Raw genomic sequence first — 13,325 nt, forward strand, 5'->3', positions numbered from 1 at the left:
CGGCACATGTGCTCTTTCTCCTTTGGAAGGCAGCCCTCCTGGGGTCTCCTCCTCCAATAAAGCCTGTGTCCTGGTTCTCCGGCCCTCTGTCTCATCTTTCAATATTGATTATACATCTGAGACTTATGTAATGCTATATACCAATTTTATCTCAATTAAAAAAAATAAAAGGAGTTGGCAGGTCAGTGGTAGGAAGTGCTGATGGCATCCACCTTTATCCCTCCGGCCTTACCGTGCTGGTTCTCCCAGCTTCCTTTTGCTGCGGGCTCTGCACCTCTGCCTGAGAGCTTTCTCCGAAGATGGAAGGGTCCTTCTGCTAGCACATGGCAGAGGCCTGTTGGGGCTGGTGCTAGTACCCCACTTCCTCGCCTTCCCCTCTCCTGTGTTCTGTTCTGCTCCCCAGGCTCCCATAGTGGTAGCTGGTTGGATAACATACTCTTTGTTGAGTCCCTTCCCTGCTTCTCCTTCTCCTTCTCCTGGTATTTTGGTACCCCTCCCCCTCCCTCCGCTTCCCTGCTCCAATGTCCAAGTAAACTACCTCCACTTCTCCACCTCAGTTTTTGTCTCAGGATCCGTTTCTGAAGGGACCTAAACAGAGACATACATTCAGCCTGTCCGTGAATTTTCAGCCTCCCCGGCTGCAAGGGAATTAAACACACGTTTGTCTTCTCTCTGCAAAAGGTTTCAAAAGCCGTGCGCGCTCAGCCATTCCACGTTTACGCTTTGTGGCCAAGATGCGGACCAGAGGCGCTCAGGATGGGCTGATTCTGCCCCCAGGGCCTGGCTGCAGCTGACAAAACTATTGACTGCTGGGCTTCTGGCTGTCAGTTCCGATCTCTGCTGACGGGCAGAGGAATGCACTCCTTCTGCAAATATTTCCAGAGCTCGGCCTCTCTGCAAGAGGCCCAGGCAGCATTGGCCGAACGCACACAAGCGCGGTGTGTGTTCTCTGAGATGTGGCTTTCAGATTACCCCATTGAAATGAGTCAGTTCAGAACTAATGTCTGAATTACTGTTGGGCTGGTGGTGATTCTCAAGAGGGTGAGGGGTGGATAATAATGACCAAGTGTTTTCTTTTTCTTTTCCACACTAGGCAGGACACATTTCTGTTCATTTCAGGGCCCCTCCCCACTTCCGCAAAGAAATAAACCCTACAGTGCCTGCTGTGTACACCCCAGGAGTGTTGGGACAGAGCAAGGCTGCAAACTGCTAGGCCACCGAGATTTAGCTTTGGGGGCAGAGCCAGGGAGAAATAACAGCCTCAGGCAGAGAAAAGGTCCCTGGACAGAGAGCTGGGAGAATTAAATGAAGCCACACACTCTAAAGCAAGGGAGTGGAAATGGATGGTTTTTAGGGTCATTAACTATAAATATTCATGACGCTCCTAAAGGAGGAGGAATGGACCCAAATCATATCTGCGGTTGGGTTTTGCTTCTCCTCTGTGTTGTTCACCTCTCTCCAGGTTGGGGTGGGGCTGCATTTTGTGGGGTTACCAGGCACTATTAGCCATCAAAGTGTTTGTTGTGACTTGGTCAAGGAACTAAAGGTTAGCAAGAAGAGAAGCTGGTGAAAGGGGGAGCGGGGAGATGGGAGGTGTTTTCTGGGCTGGAGAACATGGAAGGCTCCAGAATTGGTGAAGACCCTGCTGGGAATGTTCCTATTGGTCCTATTGTTCTTATTGGGGAGTGGGGGAGTGAAGGGGGCAGAAGACAGGAAATAAAAGGTCCTCCTGGCTTTCTTTCGGTGGGTTTTTTATACCTCATGGTTCTCAACCCTGGCTGTGCATTAGATCGCCCAGCTTACAGAACTGCAAAGCCCTGGCTGGGTAGCTCATTTGGGTTGGAGCATCGTCCCAATGCACCAACGTTGCGGGTTCGATCTCTGGTTAGGTACACACAGGAATCAACTAGTGAGTGCTGCCTGGGTGGAACAACAAATTGCTTTCTCTCTTTTCCTCTTTCTCAAAAGAGAGAGAGAGGAAAAGAGAGAGAGAGAGAGAAAGAGAAAGAGAGAGAGAGAGAGAGAGAGAGAGAGAGAGAGAGAGAGAGAGAGAGAAAGAGAGAGAGAGAATGAACCTGGCCGGTGTGTATGGCCCAGTGGTTGTTTGTTGACCCAAGAATTAAGAGGTCACGGTTCTATTCCAGGTCAGGACACATGCATAGGTTTCTGGCTCAATTCCCAGTAGGGGGCGGGCAGGAGGCAGGCAATCATTGATTCTCTCCCATCATTAATGTTTCTCTCTCTATCCCTCTCCCTTTCTCTTTCTGACATCAGTAACAAAAGGGAAAAGGAGAGAGAAAACCACAAAGTCCCTCTCCTTCTTCTAACTTACTTGGTCCTGGATGGGGCCTAGATGGGGCTTTTTCCTTAAAAAAAAAAAAAAAAAAAAAAAAAAAAGGATAAAAAGAGAGAGAACCACAAAGTCCCTCTCCTCCTGATTTACGTGGTCCCGGATGGGGCCTGGGCGTGGGCCCTCTGCAAATGCTCTGACACAGTCTGTGCAGCCAGGGTGGAGAAGGGTCCATGGCAACCAGGGGCGCAGGAGCAGCCCTCTCGCCCTGTCTTACACAGCTGCCTTAGTTTTCACACTTCCTTCCCGCTGTCCTCCCTCTTCTGCCCTTTCCATCCTCCGCCTCAAAATCCCAGCCATACACGGGCAGGGGATGGAGAAGGAAGAAACCCTGTGCATTCTATTTCTGGTTAATTCCTTTATTACTTATGAAGTTTAATAAAAACCATTTTCTTCCATGAATAGAAAGAATTCATACTACTTAAGAAAAACTCAAGAAATACTCAAAAGCAAGAAAAAGGTTTCAAAGTGCTCAGCAGGTCCATTTCAAAGACAACCACCACTAGCACCATGAATATTGTAGTGTTTTCCTTCCCATCATTCCGTGATGCCTGATTTCTTTGTTTGAATGCTTTACCCTACTGTACACATCGGGGTTGGCACATGGTAGCCCGCAGGCCAAATCCAGCCCATATCCTGTTTCTGTAAATAAAGTTTTATTGGCACACAGCCACACTCACTTGTTACTTATTGTCTCCAGCAGCTTCCACATCACAGCGGCAGAGCTGAATATTGAGACAGAGACCATTTGGCCCAGAAACCTAATTATTTACTATCTTGTTCTTTGCAGAAAATGTTTTTGGCCCTGGCATGCACCACTCTGCACGCGCACTTCCCAGGCTGTTATAAATGCTTCACAAATATCATTTCCCATAACTGTCTGATATGTCATTGCACGGTTGGCCTTTATCCTGTTATTAAACATTTATGTGTTATTTCCCCAAATGTTTTCACTCTTGTAATGAATGCATCAGTGAGTATACTTGGATGTACGCTTTACTTGTATTTTCAATGGTATCTTTAGGGTAGTGTCCTTAGATTATTCAACTGGTAGGTAGGGGCATTATAAGACCCTTGATACATATCACCAAATTCCTTATGCAAACGGGTCATAGACGTGCTTCCTGAAATATAGGTGAAAACCTTCTCTATAAACTTGCCAGCATTATTATTATTATTATTATTATTATTAATTATTAGAGACCTGGTGCATGAATTTGTGCATGGGTGGGGTCTAGCTGGCCCAGCCCCGATCATCTCAATTGGGGGCTGGGCTGGCTGGAGGAAGGGACAATGGCCCCACCCCCTGGTCAAACTCCCAGTGGAACTCCTGGTTGAGGGGAAAATTTGCATCTTAGCCTTTTATAATATATGATTATTACTATTTTAAACATTTTCTGTTTTTAGACAGGCAAACAAAAAACTGTTATCTCAATACACATTTCAGGTATGCCTGCTGGGACAGAGACAGCTGCACTTTTTCCTTCGCACGTTGACTGCCTTTCCTCTTTGCTTGGCCTCCTTCTGCACAGGGCAGAGAGGAGGGTGTGGGCGCTACCTCTCACCTTGGCTTGGAGCAAGGCTCCTGCTTCCATCCGGCTCTTCTCGACATCTCTCTCCCAGTGAATTCTGATCGTCTCCAGGACGGCGTCCAGACCAGTGCCCTGGGGCACGTCCACCTGTTCCAGCTCAGACACTGCCAGCTGCTGACACAGCGCTTTCACATCCTGCAAATGACAGCGCGCACAGGTGAGTCCCACGGGGGAAAGAAGACACGGCATTGTCGTCAGCAGAAGCCCCGTAGTGTGGGCAACACTTTTTTTTTTCTTTTTAATATATTTTTAAATTGAATTTAGAGAGGGAGGAAGGGAGAGGGAGAGAGAGAAACATCAATGTGAGAGAGAATCATTGATTTGCTGCCTCCAGATGCATCTTGACCAGGAATCAAACCTGCAACTCAGGCAGGTGCCCTGACTGGAAATTGAACCAGCGACCTTTCTGTGCACAGGGTGATGCTCAACCAACTGAGCCACACTGGCTAGGCTGTGGGAACACTTAGCTTCTCCTTCCGCTAAAGCCAAACGGGGGGCTTCCCAGCCACGGGCAGAGTCCCTGACCCTTTTCCCAGCACAGGGGCTGTATGCTCTTTCCCCAGGATGCATTTCTCAGCTGGTTTCACAAGCCCGGGCCCAAGCAAAACGTCAAAGAACTAGCTAAGTGTCGACACAGAGTAGGCAGCAACAGCAAGATGAAACTTAGGCATTTCATAAAGTCAGATTAAGTCAGGCTGAAAGAGCTCTGAGGATAACTGTGGAGTCTCTTACTATCAGAGAGTGTGGAAAACTCCAGCGCTAAGAGCAGGAGGAAGCGGGCCTGGTTCCTGGTTTGCATAAGGTCAGACAGAAGAGGGAGCTTTCTGACATGAGACTGTTGAGTGGGTTTTGACGTTTTCAGCTGCAAGCACTGTAGGCCTCGGATCAGACAGTGGCACGAGGCAAGGGGTCTAGAATCAGTGTGGGGCTGGAGCCGCTCCATCCTGTCACTCGGGGATCTGACTTAATTCCAAACCAGTGAGTGTGTGCAAACCACAGCCTGGCTCAGAGTTATTCTGTTTGTCCTGTAGAGTGAAGACAAAGTTCTGAAGTTGAACACCTTGACTTATGGGATACGCCCTCAATTCAATCCCTCGCTAGCACTTGGACCTCCTGCCTCCTCCAGTTCTCAGAGCAACCTGGCCCTGAAGCCTTCTGAGTGTGAGACATCTTGCTAGCCTGACCCCTACGTTGGGACTGCAAGCATTTACCAGCCTTGGGCAAGAGACATGGAGAGGCCCAGGTGAGCTAGCATCATCTATGTTTTTAAAAAATTATTATTAATATTTTTTGTGCTCGCTTCGGCAGCACATATACTAAAAAATTATTATTAATATTTTTTATTGATTTTTAGAGAGAGAGAGAGGAAGGGAGAGGGAGGGAGAAAAAGAGAGAAACAATGATGTGAGAGCAGAACATTGATTAGCTGCATCCTGTACCCCCTCTCCTTGGTCACTCCCCCTCTCCCCTCGGTGGGAGTTGAGACCACAACCCCTGCATGTGTCCTGACCGGAAGTGAACCAGCAACCTTTTGGTGCAACCCACTGAGCACACCAGCCAGGGCCTGTCACCTGTGCTTTGAAGCATGGCCAGACAGGCAAATATAGCCAACCCAGCATCAGCCCAGCCCCACCTACCTCTTCATAGCTCCTTGACAGAAAGCCACGCTCTTCTTTCAGGCTTTCTATTTGACTTTCCAGGTCCATTGTTGTCAAATTAGCTTCGTCGATGACTTTATAGAGAGAGTTAATTTCCTCTTCCACTGCCTTTCGAAATGACTGCTCATTTTCATATCTGCAGATAAAGGAACTTAATCAGCATAACTAGGTGACCGAAAGGAGAAAATTATACATATTTTCTTATATAGTAAATTATATATATTATTAATATAAATTATATATATATTATTAATATAAATTATATATATATATATATATATATATATATATATATATATATATATATATATATATGGCAGAGGTGACGGTTTGCATTTCACCTAAAGGGGCACTGCTGCTCAGCTCCTTCCGATACTGCTGAGTGGGAAGGGTAGGAAATGGGAAAGCTGGATTTAGACGTGAAATATCCAGAGTTGGCAAACTCTCACAACTTACTCAATAACACACATGCTCACACACGTGCACACACATAATCTCATGAGTCTGAAACTGCCCGCTCTGAGCTCTTTCCATCTCTGGTTCATACGGGGCCTTCTTTCTAAAAGCTACCCAGCATCTTTGCCAATGTCTTCCCGTGTCACTCCTTTTCTTCCACGCCCTTGTTCCCAGCTGTGCCACTCAGCCCACGTTCACAGCTTACCTTAACCCACCCACAGAAAGGAGAAATCTCACACTCCTCATTCCAGAAAGTGTCTTACTATCTTAGAATTTTAAAGGGACTTTAGCATTCAACTATTCAAACTCCTACCCAGCAACAGTCCCTTGGTAGCATTCTTGGTAAGTGATCACGTAGCCTCTGCTTGAATACTTCCAGTGACAGGCAACTCATCCTCACTCAAGGCTGCCATTTGGTTTTTGGACAGCTCTACTCATTGTAAATCACCCCCTCCCCCCAAGAGCTTAAATCTCCATTCTTATATGAATCTACCAAGTACCGGGTTTCACCCTTTGGAACACCCAAAATCAGTCTAATCCTTCCTTCTGGTAGTCCATAAATATTTAGAGGCTGTCTCTTATGTTACTCTCTCATTTCCCCTCCCCACTGCCAACCTCTCCAAGCCTTTTGTTCCTCAGGTTCTACCTTCCCAGTTTCTTCCTCCATTCTTTCTTTCTTTTTAAAAAATATATTTTATTGATTTTTTACAGAGAAGAGGAGAGAGGGACAGAGAGCTAGAAATGTTGATGAGAGAGAAACATCAACCAGCTGTCTCTTGCACACCCCCTACTGGGGATGTGCCTGCAACCAATGTACATGCCCCTGACCGGAATTGAACCTGGGACCTTTCAGTCCTCAGACCGACGCTCTACCACTGAGCCAAACCGGTTTCAGCTCTTCCTCCATTCTTTAAAAAAAATGTTTTATTGATTTTTTACAGAGGGGAATGGAGAGTAATAGAGAGAATCATTGATGAGAGAGGAACATTGATCAGCTGCCTCCTGCACACCTCCTACTGGGGATGTGCCCCAAACCAAGGTACATGCCCTTGGCCAGAATCGAACCTGGGACCCTTCAGTCCACAGGCTGATGCTCTATTCATTGAGCCAAACCAGCCAGGGTGAAGGATTGTGTTCCTATCAACATTTCCTCCTTCTGGGAGCAAGCCCTGTCCTTCCAGTGAAATGAAAACCCACCCATATGACCGGGCTTGGTCCCTGGTGGTCCAAGTTGGACGAGTCCCCCTTGGGCCTCCGGAGTCCTGCTTTGCTCACCTCTCCAGGAGCCTGGTCCCTCCAGGATATGGTCCCCTCAGCAAACTCTCTGAGCCCTTGGGGCCACTTTTGTGTCTACAAGGAGGCTTTGGGCCTGACCATCTTGGCTCTGGATTCTCCCTGGGACCGTTTCCCCACCCCATCCTTCCATGAGGCTGGAGGAGAATGCTGCAGACTTCAGATAGCATTACCTGAGTCCCCAAGAGTCTGGAGGCATGGGGGGGAGGGGGTGTTGGGGGGGAGGGGCTAGGCTGGCAGAACTGCCTCTGTGGCAAAACATTACCTGTCTTTGAAGGCATCTGCACCCGCCTGGATGTTCTCTGTCTGCAGCACGAGCTGGGCGTTTTCCAAGACAGCCTCACCCACCTGGAACAGTCCCACAGCAGAGTCACGGCAATGTTAGAGAAATAGGAAGGGAGAGAGAGAGAACTATTGATGTGGTGGAGAAACATCAATGGGTTGCCTCCTGCATGTGCCCCAATCGGAATCAAACCCTCAACCAGTTGGTGTTCAGGACAGCACTCCAACCAACCGAGCCACATGGCCAGGGCAGGATCTGGACGTTTTAAAAGAGCAATAGAGTTGGATTTTTGGAGCAAAAAGATCACTCCACAGCCGGCTTGTTCACAGCCTTCCTGCTTTACTGTTGATGAGTACCAACCAGGGGCTTATTCAGGCCCCAAGTGGAGGCTAATTATAGGCTCTCGCCTGCCAAAGTGCAGCTGGCTGGCTGGGCTTCTCCATCTCCTTGGCGGATGGCATCCTGAAATGACCTGCAGTCCACCATTTGGCCACAGAGGGCCCTTCATGGCTCCGCTGCAGGCGCCCCGCCTAGCAGGGGCTACGTCCTCTCTGGGGTTGGCAGTGGCTGGGCCATCCCAGAGGTAGGAAGGGCCAGGCAGGCAGCGTGGTGAGGCTGGGCCTTGGCTGAGGCTGAGCATGGGCTGGGGCCAAGGCCAAGAGCAAAGCTTGGCGCCTGCAGTGGAACAGGGAACGTCTTTGTTTCTACCTGGGAAAGCTTTATGAAACCCTCGCTGGGGCTGAGGATAGGAAAGGAAGGGGAAAGGGAAGTGCCTGGCCCGTGGCCTGGTGGAACTGGCTGGTGCTGGCTTGTGGGGGCAGATAGTAAATATCCCAGGGGTTTTGTGAGCTGGCTGTTAAACACAGCCGTCATGAAAGTTTTAATTATGTGAACTTACAACTAAACACATTATTTCAAAAACACAGGTGATAAGTACTCAAAATGCAACGGTCATGAAAACTCACCACTTCCTAATTGTTTTACTATGTGTTACTGTCATCTCTGCATATATAGGAGCGTGCTCAGCCCTTCATTCAGTGACAGCATGTTGCTAGCTTGATATCAGCCGTGGTGGGGATATTTACACCAGGGCAATTGGCAAACTGTTCTATGCCTGGATTGCTGATTGTTAAACACTCACAGACCGAGCCCCACATTCTATTAGATACTTAACACTCATGACTTTGCTAAACGCCCCCGCACCCCTCTGAGGTGGATTTTCAGCACACCCATCTTCCCGATAAGGATGCTGAGGCTCCGAGGGCTTAGGTGAGTGGCCCCAAATCATGTGGCTGGAGCATGGCAGGGGCAGAATGCTGAGCCGGGCCAATGGGACTTGACAGTGTGCATCTTTTGTCGTCAGCTTTGGAAATGAAAAGGCACATCAGAATGAAGAGAGACTGCTGCGGAGGATCGTTTTCTGTCTTCCTCCTGTGACACAGAGCAGCCAGGACTACAGGTTCCTATCTGGGCTACATCATGAAGAGAAAGACCTATCTCCCCTGATGGATATGAAAATGCTGACTAAATCAAACCAAACCAAACCAAACCAAACCAAACCACAGCACAGGGCCAGGCTGGCAGCGGCACATGGGGTCTGGGAAGGCTGGCAGAGAAGGCCCTCTTCACCTCCTCCCCCTCCTTCTGCCCAATATAGAGCCAGAAATCCTACCCGCAAGGCAACATGACATGATGCCAGGTCTCCTGTTAAAACCAGACACTTTGCCATGGCAGCAATAGAGTGGATTGCAGTGTGAGATTAGGTGGTCTTGGGCCTATCTCCCCAGCAGCATTTTTTATTTTTATTTATTTATTTATTTATTTATTTATTTAAGAGAGAGAGAGAGAGAGAGAGAGAGAGAGAGAAAGAGAGAGAGAGAGAGAGAGAAAGAGAGAGAGAGAGAGAGAGAGAGAGAGAGAGAGAGAGATTGCTTTATTGTTCCATTTACTCATGCATTCATTGGTTGATTTTTCTATGTGCCCTGACCCCCCAGCAGCCTTGGTGTATCTGGATGATGCTCCAACCAATTGGGCTCCTCAACAGTATTTTACTAAAGAGTCATCAAAGTCTCACTGGAGTGAGAAGCAGGAGACTCCTTCAAAGCATAAATGCCGCGGAGGAGAACTGTTAGGACCAGGAGAATGGGGGTCAGAGGTCATGGCAGGCTCCTGTTTGTTCTGAGAGGGATGGTGTAGGAAGGGGGATTGTGAGAGGCAGGAGGCCATGCTCAGGGCCCAGCTGGGGGCTGCCCAGGAGATGCTGGCGGCGTTGGCCAGAGTGCTCACAGGGAGAGTAGAGAGGAGCCGACAAGTTTAAGACGCATGTTGGGCCTGGGGCAGACAGAGTTTGGTGATGAAGCACCATCAAAGCATCATCAGATACTGCTGAGCAGTTCAACAGGTGGGAGCATCATCCAGACACACCCTGCACCATCCCTCTCAGAAGAGTTTTTGGGGAGAGCGAGCAAAGGAGCCGAGAACAGCCCTCGGTTTCTAGTCTGAGCCGTGAGGTGCCTGGTGCTGACGCTTCCTCCCTCCTCGGCCATTCCTGCCTCTGAGCCCCGAGCCCACGGCACAGGCTGCATCTCTTCCTCCCAAGCCCAGCTCTTCCTCTCACCACTTGGCCAGTTTCTTGGGGAACTCTAAGACTTGCTTTCTTCATCCATAAAGATGAGGATGATGCCGCGTCCCACCTCCTGGCACTTGGGAGAATCAAACGAGCCACGGCCTGAATGGCACTTGGCTGCCCGCCTGGCGTGCAGTGAGCGGCCCATGAACGGCAGCCGTTGTTGTTATTGTTATTTGTCTTCATACAGAGCAGTTGTTCCAAGATTGCCCACCGGCCTGACGGGTGTGTGCAGCCTGGCACGCGGCGGCGGCAGCACCGGTGGCTGGATGAAGACTTCGATCTGGCGGCTTGATTTTGTTCGGCGTTCGGTTCTTCCTGTCCACAGTCATTTTGAAAGTCACCAGCACCAGGAGGGTGAGGATAGTAGCCCTTCGCACCGCCGTCCTCACCTGGATGCAGTTACTGAAACAGAAGGAGCTGGAGGTGGCACGGCCTCTGGGGTACAAGGGACAGGCGATGACTTCTTGTTTAGTTATTGCTAGAAGCAACTCATGCTGAGCGTTTGTCCATCTCATGGTGAGAGATCTGACCATCGCGGTGTCGGAAGAGGGCAAGGACGAGCAGCATTTAAAAAAAGTGTCAGCCTCTGGGCCTCTGGGTATGAGAATGCGTTAGTTGGAGTTGAAGATATTGGCATCCCAGCAGCGAGAGCCGCGGGCGTGGGGAGGCGGCGGGCAGGATGGGGCTCCTGGGAAATCAGGCTGGGCTGGCGCAGGGCGTGATGCAGGAGTCCCTGGAAATCCTTCTCGCATCCGAGAGACTTTCACGTTAAGGACAAATGCTCAGCATCACTTGCTTCTAGCAATAACTAAACAAGAAGCCATCACCTGTCCCTTGTACCCCAGAGGCCGTGCGCCTCCACCCCGATGGGGAGGCCCACATGGGAGCCAGCTGAGTGGGGGCTTCTCCGAGCTCATGGACACCGCCCAGCGGCCTTTCTCATGGACATCACTCCCCCCGGCTCTCATGACACCTTTCTCCTGCTCTTCCTCCCACCCAATTGGCCATTTTCATGGACCTTCTCCTTGGTTAAATCTTTTTTTAAAAAAATACGTTTTTATTGATTTTAGAAGGGAAGGAAGAGGGAGAGACAGAAACATCAATGATGAGAGAGAATCACTGATGGACTGCCTCCTGCACGCCCCCTATTGGGTATGGAGCCTGAAACTAGGCATGTGCTCTTAACCAAGAATCGAACCCTGACCTCCTGGTTCATAGGTCAATGCTCAACCACAGAGCCATGCTGGCCAGGCCATCTGGGCGACTTTCAATAGAAAGCTCTATTTCTCCCTGCATCAGTTATGGATAGTTTCTTTCTCACATTCTCTTTTTTGATCACAGATGTTTTATTTTCTAAGGTCAAAGGGAAGAGAAAAACCCCAGTTTAATTACTAAATGACTCTTGTGATGCCTGTGTGAAAGACAGATTCTTCCTGCGAAGAATTACGACGGCGGCGCCCCTGCTTGTCAGAAGCTGTGGGCAGGTGGCCAACTCCTTGTTGTATTTCCCTGCAGAGCGCCCGCCCGCCGGCCTGCAGAACAGTAATGATCTCCACAGTGCCGCCAGTAATGATCTCCACGGTGCCGCCCTCCCCAGGACGTGGCTGCGAGCCCCAAGGGCAGCCATCTCACCTCCCCACAGGCACGAGCTCACGTGCACAGCTCCTAACACGACGGAGCTGTGTCTTCTCTTGTGAAACGGGGCAGCTGTATCCTGAGAGTGCCAGGCGCGTGGGAACCGCGGAGTAGATGTCTGTTCAATGAATGAATAAGCGATGTATGTTCAGAGAGCCAATTATGTGAAATAGCATCGAGAAGCCAATTCACAAGCTTTAGGGGGCAACGCCTTGGGAGGTGAGGGGGTGAGGGGAGCGGAGCCTTCACACGCCGTTTCTGGGAAGGTGAGATTGTGCAGCCCCTTGGGGGGTGATTTGGCAATGCCATATAAAAGTGGGGGACAGACCCAGCTCATTCTACTCCTAGGTGCTGGCCAGGGGCAGGGGCTGGAACTTGTTCTGAAAGGGCCAGCTAGGGAATATGTGAGGCTTCGAGGGCCCACAGTTGTGGTTGCACCTGCACAGCCGGGCCCCAGTAGGAAGGATGCCGCCGTGGGTGATCAGTATGTGGATGGGTGTGGCTGTATGCCAATCAAACTTTATGTACAAAAGCAGGTGGCTGGGTGGATGTGGCCTGCCTCGGACCCAGAGACACCCTCCTGGGTGTGTACAAGCAGGTCTATGCCCCCTCCTGTTTGTGACGGAGGAATCTGGAAGCCACCTACATCCACCAATAGAAAAACACATAACCTGCGGTGTACACACAACGGGATGCTACGGCTGTCATTCCAGGCACATCTCAAAACCAAAGCGAGGAGTGGAGACAACAAGCCACAGAAGAAAATAGTATGTGATGGTTAATTTAAAAAAAAAGTATATTCTAGCTGAAACCGGTTTGGCTCAGTGGATAGAGCGTCGGCCTGGGGACTGAAAGGTTCCAGGTTCGATTCCGGTCAAGGGCATGTACCTTGGTTGCAGGCACATCCCCAGTAGGGGGTGTGCAAGAGGCAGCTGATCGGTGATTCTCTCATCGATGTTTCTAGCTCTCTATCCCTCTCCCTTCCTCTCTGTAAAAAATCAATAGAATATATTTTTAAAATATTCTATTGATTTTTATAGGGAGAGGAAGGGAGAGAGAGAGTAGAGAAACATCGATCAGCTGCCTCCTGCACACACCCCACTGGGGATGTGCCGGCAACCAAGGTACATGCCCTTGACCGGAATTGAACCCGGGACCCTTTAGTTCCCAGGTCGACATTCCATCCACTGAGCCAAACCGGCTAAGCTGTGATGGTTAATTTGGGCCATGGTGCCCAGATATTGATTGGGCCAAGTGTTATTTTAGATGTTTCTGTGAGGGTGTTTGTGGATGAGATTAACAGATGAGAGTGTTTGTGGATGAGATGAACCGTTGAGACTGGGGGTGAGGAAGGAGGGGGGGCCGACACATGCCAACAGCCTCCTTACACGTGACACTAATTACACCACAGACTGAGGAGCAGCAGCCT

The 13,325-nt window shown here is 49.6% G+C and overlaps 1 protein-coding gene across 1 annotated transcript in view; it reads right to left on the bottom strand.

Moving 5' to 3' along the window:
* The window catches only part of BFSP2 (beaded filament structural protein 2), a gene marked incomplete at both ends in the record, with an annotated part of 34,695 nt that overhangs the window by 13,158 nt on the left and 8,212 nt on the right, over positions 1–13,325 (bottom strand). The window contains 3 exons of the mRNA XM_084902150.1: positions 3,881–4,077; positions 5,580–5,736; positions 7,615–7,697. Of these exons, the coding sequence (XP_084758276.1) occupies positions 3,881–4,077; positions 5,580–5,736; positions 7,615–7,697 (437 nt within the window). The remainder of the gene's footprint in view (positions 1–3,880; positions 4,078–5,579; positions 5,737–7,614; positions 7,698–13,325) is intronic.

This window comes from Pipistrellus hanaki (genome assembly GCF_964339955.1).
Source record: "Pipistrellus hanaki genome assembly, chromosome: 13".
In the NCBI taxonomy this organism is placed as follows: domain Eukaryota; kingdom Metazoa; phylum Chordata; class Mammalia; order Chiroptera; family Vespertilionidae; genus Pipistrellus; species Pipistrellus hanaki.